A 6,056-nucleotide genomic window follows, 5' to 3' on the forward strand; every position below is an offset into this window, starting at 1 on the left:
CAAGTGAAATAGATAATAAACTAAAGTGATAATAAACAAAAATTCTCCCCCTCTTCTGTCTCCATCTCCATCTCTCTCCACATCTGGCTCGGGTCCAAGGCAGGCCAGCGATGTGTGAGGGGATGAAAGGTGACTCTCATATTGGCTGGCTGCACCAGTCCACTTCCACCCAGTCATGCTTCTCCCATCCTAAACATCAGCCCAGCTGTTGGTGCGTGCATGTGTGTGTGTGTCCTACTGGATCGTGCTAGCTCCCCCTAACCTCGGCAGATGTGCGTGATTGTAGGCCTACAGTCATGTTGACTGTGGTCTCTTCTTTGTCCTGACACTTACATTGATTTGCGTGAAAGCATGCACTAATTGTACTCTAAGGAAATTAGTGCTGTCCTTGCTTTCAATTGTGCATTATAATACATGTTGTTAGTAACTACAGAATATGTATTGCATGCTTTACCAATCAATCATAGCCATGTCAAATGGTCTGGATAACTGAATTTAACAGATTCATTTGGAAGTTCTATGTTGACTGTTCTATGTGATTATTGACAGAGGTAGTTTTACCCCTTCTAAGGTAAAAAATGTCAAAAGCCATAATAGTAAATCATGTGTTTGGCATGACATATCACCTCATGAAGCAATAAACTGACACTACCATTCAACGTCAACTACTTTAATATTGCCAGCCAGCTATAAACATCTTCAAACCCTTCAATGCGCCATTACAATGGACACATCTTCCTTGCATTAGTATTTGCTAACTTGGCCGAAGCTTCCATCTTGGCTTTATGAGTTGTCCCACCAACCCACACATGGACAGGGCAAATGTTAGCTCCTCACAGTGCTCCGTAAACAATTGCAGACACACACACGCTCACGCTACAGGGAGGAACATGAAAACAGCACTAATAGGAAAAAGATGAGTGGATGAGAGCCTGTGCCGTGGAGAACACTTGGTGAGGAGAGAGGAGAGCAGGCAGGCAGGCAGGCAGGCAGGCAGGCCGCTGAACCTGACTTTTTAGGCCTTGCTCTGTTGGAAGGGGAACAGCATGGGCTGTGATATAATTATTACAGTATGCCTCGCTATATGCAAAGCAAAAAAATATATGAAGCAAAGTAACTATCAACCTTGAATTTCCAAGTTGGCATATCACTTGCTACCCACCCAGTAGGCTAGCCACCATCAAAAGGCCTTTCTAATATCCAGACACACCATATCACCACATTATTAGCCCACATTTTTAATAAAGGTTTCTGTCTACCTTTCTCAAAACCTATTTTTGTTCATTCTGGTTGGCACGTGTAGTATTTGTTATTTCCTCTGTGATTACCTCCAGGGATGAAACAGTCTCTTTTCATATGGTCCAGATTCATTCAGCCAATGTCTTTGTAGCCTGCTGTATTTTTATTCAGATGTTCTTCTCAACAAACCACAAAGAGACCATACAGTATTTGATGTGTATTAGAGGGTATGCTGTGGTTGTAATCAGTCCTGTCCTGTTGATATTTTGAGCAGTTTACGGTGAGTGCTGTGTAAGCTAGCAAAGGGAGAGGCCTTGTCTGCGGTGGAGGAAAAAGTGTGTCATCCTGTTTATTTTCCTTTGGTTTGCGTGATGATAACAAAAAAATATTGTGGTGTCCACGAATCACAGTGAGCTGCCCCCACTTCAATGGAGGACCACAAGGTCTTTAGAACAACATTTTTGCTCTGAGGGAAAGCTTCATAAGTTACAGCCGTTGTGTTAATGATGGGTCACTAGTGATTCCATGAGCTGTTTGTTCAGATTTTTGGCTTTGGTTATGCATAAAGGCACAAATCAACTCTGCATCCTTTGCTGTCCTGATGGGGCTTCAGCGTCTGAGGACCAACCCTGGGCCACAACTGTCTACACAGACGAGATACAGCCTCCCTCTGATTTAGGCCTAACGGCATGGTTGCCTCTACTCACATTGTCTGCGTATGGAAATCCATCTCCCTACTTTCCACCCCTCTCTCATCCCTTCTTATTCTTTCTTCTTATCTCCCTCTATCATTACTCACTGTCCTCTCGCTGATGCTTATCCAATAAGACAGAACAATATTTGGACAGGTGTTCTTTTTTATATGCATTATCTTTAAGGGGTCTACTGGACGGGTGCACCATGTCATTTCATTGCAGTTTCATAAGGAATGAACTGGCATCATACCCTGGTTCACTGTAGACCGCCATACTGTAGTCCGCACTGTACTGTATGCGTAATTCTTAACAATAAAAAACTGTTTAGCACCAATTTTCCTTTACTTTTAAACTTTCTTTTTTTCCCCGTTTCAGACAACTGTGGAGGCCACATCTGGAAGACAGATGTAATCCCTGAGCATGTTCTCTCTCTCTTTCTCTCGCTTGCGCATACATATTCACTCTCTCCTCTTTCTCATTTCTTTCCTCCCTCTCTTCTCGGGAAACATGAGAGCTGGACTAATTCCCTCCCTCCCTCCCCCGGCGGACCACCCACATTCGGAAACGCCTAGCTGTTCCACAGGCAGGGTCTCTGTCAGCTTAGAGAGAGAGGGAGAGAACCTTAAAGAGAGAGATGTAAAGATGGGTTTGACTGATGGTTTTAACAGAGTATCAATTACATCAATGTCAAACCCGTAACCTACCGTTTTGCATAAAGATAAAAGAGGAAGCTTTGAGAGCAGTGCTTCAGTGTTTTCCAAAGTCAGAGGCACTTTCACTTAGGACTCCTCACCACTATTATTAACGCCCTCTATACACTCCAGCAATTGTCCTCAGCTAACACACACACTGCTGCAGATGGTCCGTCTATAACGGAGGCCTCCGTTATCTCTCATGCATCATGTGAAAGTCTTTTTTCGAGATGTAGCCTATACTCAACTCCTAAATATAGTGCTTGAACATTTTGGCCAATAAATGGCTAAATTCAGTCTGAGGGAAATGTGTAATTGTATGCTTTAAAAGTATCAACTGTGTGACATATACAGGACACAACACATTGCCTTAGAGATTATTGTATTTTTATTTCCTTAAGTTAGCAGTAAGGTATTCATTTTCAGTTGAGCTCAAATATTTCATGTATAACGTCAATGTTTTGGTCAACGTCGCCACCAAGTGGATCATGTATGTAACTTCCCCTTTATTTGTAGACTTTAGTAGACCCTACAATACCTTCTATAATAACTGGTTTTGAAAATATGACCAGTCAAAATAGGCATGCCAGCAGTGAAACAACAAATATTAGAACAAGTATTGTGAGGACTGTACGTTGGTCAAATACAAGCCAATTGTCTTAATGCTCAATAAAACAAGTGCAGTGAAATGACAAAGGGAAACTAAAATTGTTCTACTTTATATTCACCATTTCCAGCACCACCCCAACATCAACATATGTGAAAATGGTGCGTTCCTATGTTTTGTAGTAAAAAATAAAGAGGAAGATTATGACTAATTGTGAGTAGGCATTATTAAAAATAGCAAATGGTTAATGTCATCATTGGAAAACACTTATCTTTCTCAATATTTTTTACTACAAAACATAGAAATGCATCATTTTCACATATGTTGATGTTGAGGTGGTGCTGGAGATGATGAATATGAAGTTGAAGAATTGTGAAATGTCCCTTTAAGGTTAATAACTGGAGATATGGATCCCATTGCCATTATTTCTTTTTCTCTGTCTTCGGTGTCTTCCTTCTCCCCACTTCAGTGGCTACTGAGCCCACAGTGGCCCCCAGCATCCGCCCAACGGGCCCACCTACAAACAGGCCAACGAAAGCCCCCAGCAGAGACTCCATCCTCAGCATCTTGGGCAGCCTCCTCAGCCACCCTGTCAACCCCTGCCACAAGGACGAGAGAAATGATGGAGAGGAGGAGGCAGGAGAAAGAGAGGTAATACCCTCTGTGTCTATGTTCAGGTTGTGCACACTCCTCTCTGCCTCCTCCCTAACTCTTGCCATCTCTTCATCATCTAGCTCTTGCTCTGGAGGTGAGGCTGAGGAGGGCACCTCTTCATTTAGCTCCTCTCCCCCTCTTCTCTGCCACACTATCTCTGCCTGCTTCTCTCTCACCCTGGCCTCAGCCTCCTGGTAGAGGGGGCAGCTGTAGAACTCCACCCCGCTCTCTTTTACAGTCTGTTCAACCTTCTCCAGCAGCTCTTCCACACTCTTCCTCTCATCCTTCTCTCCTCTACTCCTCCTCTCCAGAGAGTGATAGCGGTCTCCACACATCACCACCAGCTCCAGTAGGTCTTTGCGTCTGGTGGCGATGTACTCGTCTAGCTGTTGTCCCAGAACCATCTGGTCTGTGTGGGTGAAGAGGACCAGGGTGTGTCCACTGACTGCAGTGGGGCCAAAAACCTTCTCCAGGGCCTCCAGGGCCCGCAGCTCCATGTCAGCCGGCCGGTCCACAGGGACACACAGCAGGAAGGCATGAGGCCCCGGGGCCGACAGGGCCACACAAGAGGAGACATGGTGCCTCACCTCCTCCGGGGGGCGCTCTGAGCAGAACCAGTCTTGGGCGACTACCACTGATACCTGCAGGCAAAAACAGTGTGTAATGTTAGAACCTCTGGTTGACATTTAAGTCATTTGATCAGTGTGTAGGCTACTGTCCTTGTAAAGAATCAACAAAGTATCTTACCCATCTCCCTGCTATGGTTCCTCTGTGCTTCTCACATTCCTGAGTAACAGCTGGCTCACTGGCAGTCTGGGTAAGGAAAGCCTGGTGGCCCAGTATGGCGTTTCCAGCTGCACTCTGTCCTGCTCTTGTCCGGCCAAGCAGAACCAGCCTCAGCTCTGCATTGGGACAAGGCGAGGAGATGGAGTGTTCTTAGAAAGGGAGGATTCAGTAGCCGCACACATCACAATCTTCGGTCATCTGATCTCTGCTTTCATTTTCCGTTTACATTAGTACTGTTCAATAAGAAAATTCTTTGGTCTCTCTGAAAGTTCAGCCAAAATATGTATTGTAACAATGAAGACATTGTACATATTTTTCCTGTGAGACAAAAAATAACTCAAATCACAAAACATCTCATAGAATATACCAGTGTTTCCCACACTCGGTCCTGCCCCTAACCCTGGGTGCACGTTTTTGTTGTTGTTGTCCTAACACTACACAGCGGATTCAAATAACCAACTCATCAAGCTTTTATTATTTGAATCGTCTGTATAGTGTTAGTGAAAACCCCCAAAACGTGCTCCATGACCGAGTGTGGGAAACCCTGGGCTATGAAATGTAGAATACGATAAACACGTTTCATCGAATTTCAAAATACAGACATCAGCTCAATCGCAGTGCGGAGATAGCCTCCCTCACATTCTAAAAACTGACAGGCCGTGAAGTGCGTTTATGGCGAGTTTACAGTGCACAAGCGAGTATGAAGCAGTCATAAACGAACGCGAAGTCAACACTTCCTGAAACCTTCGTGAATAATTGGAAGGTTACACGTACCTGTTTGTGGGGGACCTGATGCCATCTCTTGCTTGTGGGATATTGCCAGATATTCTTGCCGTATTTAGTATGCACTCTAGTCAACTTCCTCGTTCCTACGTCTTGACTCACTAGAAGAGGGATCGGTCTGTGCCGTGTGCTTCTGCAGTCGTCAGGGCGCAGTCGTCAGGGCGTAGCCGTAGTCATTGCTCTTCAAAAACAGCCTGTTTTAGCATGCTACGTTTTTGTAGGGTATTTTGACGCAGTGACAAAAAAAAGTAATGTAGGCTGACTTCTTCAAATACAAAATATATACAACATCATTATAACCAATATGTTCATGGCATACTTGCTCAAACTTCCAAAAATCGAATCTGTGTAGGCCGATAATCTGCCAGAATTTAAAAGGATGTGCAATATATTATGTCAGGGGTATTCAACCGCGGTCCAAGAAAATATAAATATTTGTATTTCAATGTTTTTATGAATATTTCTAGCAACAACAGAATAAACGAATTTTAAATGGCACCTGCAGTAGAAAGGAGAACACTTTATTGATCAACTCACAATATTTAGCAAATTAGATTAGATTAGTTTATTAATCACAATGACAGGGTCTCAGATGTAATT

At 43.8% G+C, this 6,056-nt stretch overlaps 1 protein-coding gene across 2 annotated transcripts; it reads right to left on the bottom strand.

The window, feature by feature from the left end:
* Window positions 1-2,995: 2,995 nt before the first annotated feature.
* Window positions 2,996-5,688, bottom strand: LOC109892273 (GTPase IMAP family member 7-like). Of its 2 annotated transcripts, none has more exons than XM_020484724.2 (3): window positions 5,448-5,688; window positions 4,635-4,789; window positions 2,996-4,528 (listed from the first exon to the last, which is right to left on the bottom strand). In XM_020484724.2, the coding sequence occupies exons 1-3, from the start codon at window positions 5,470-5,472 to the stop codon at window positions 3,656-3,658; spliced, it is 1,053 nt and encodes a 350-aa protein (XP_020340313.2). In that variant the 5' UTR covers window positions 5,473-5,688; the 3' UTR covers window positions 2,996-3,655. The 2 variants fall into 2 exon arrangements, with proteins under 2 accessions (XP_020340313.2, XP_031683584.1); XM_031827724.1 differs by having other exon boundaries at window positions 4,635-4,822; window positions 5,448-5,645.
* Window positions 5,689-6,056: the final 368 nt, after the last annotated feature.

This window comes from Oncorhynchus kisutch, linkage group LG6, assembly GCF_002021735.2.
Source record: "Oncorhynchus kisutch isolate 150728-3 linkage group LG6, Okis_V2, whole genome shotgun sequence".
NCBI classification, from domain to species: Eukaryota; Metazoa; Chordata; class Actinopteri; order Salmoniformes; family Salmonidae; genus Oncorhynchus; species Oncorhynchus kisutch.

Coding starts and splice junctions, on each gene's coding strand:
- LOC109892273 (XM_031827724.1), bottom strand. CDS start 5,472: ATGGCATCAGGTCCCCCACAAACAG. Junction 4,823..5,447: donor ATCAGGTCCCCCACAAACAG/GTACGTGTAACC, acceptor TCCCTTTCTAAG/AACACTCCATCTCCTCGCCT. Junction 4,529..4,634: donor GAACCATAGCAGGGAGATGG/GTAAGATACTTT, acceptor TTTTGCCTGCAG/GTATCAGTGGTAGTCGCCCA.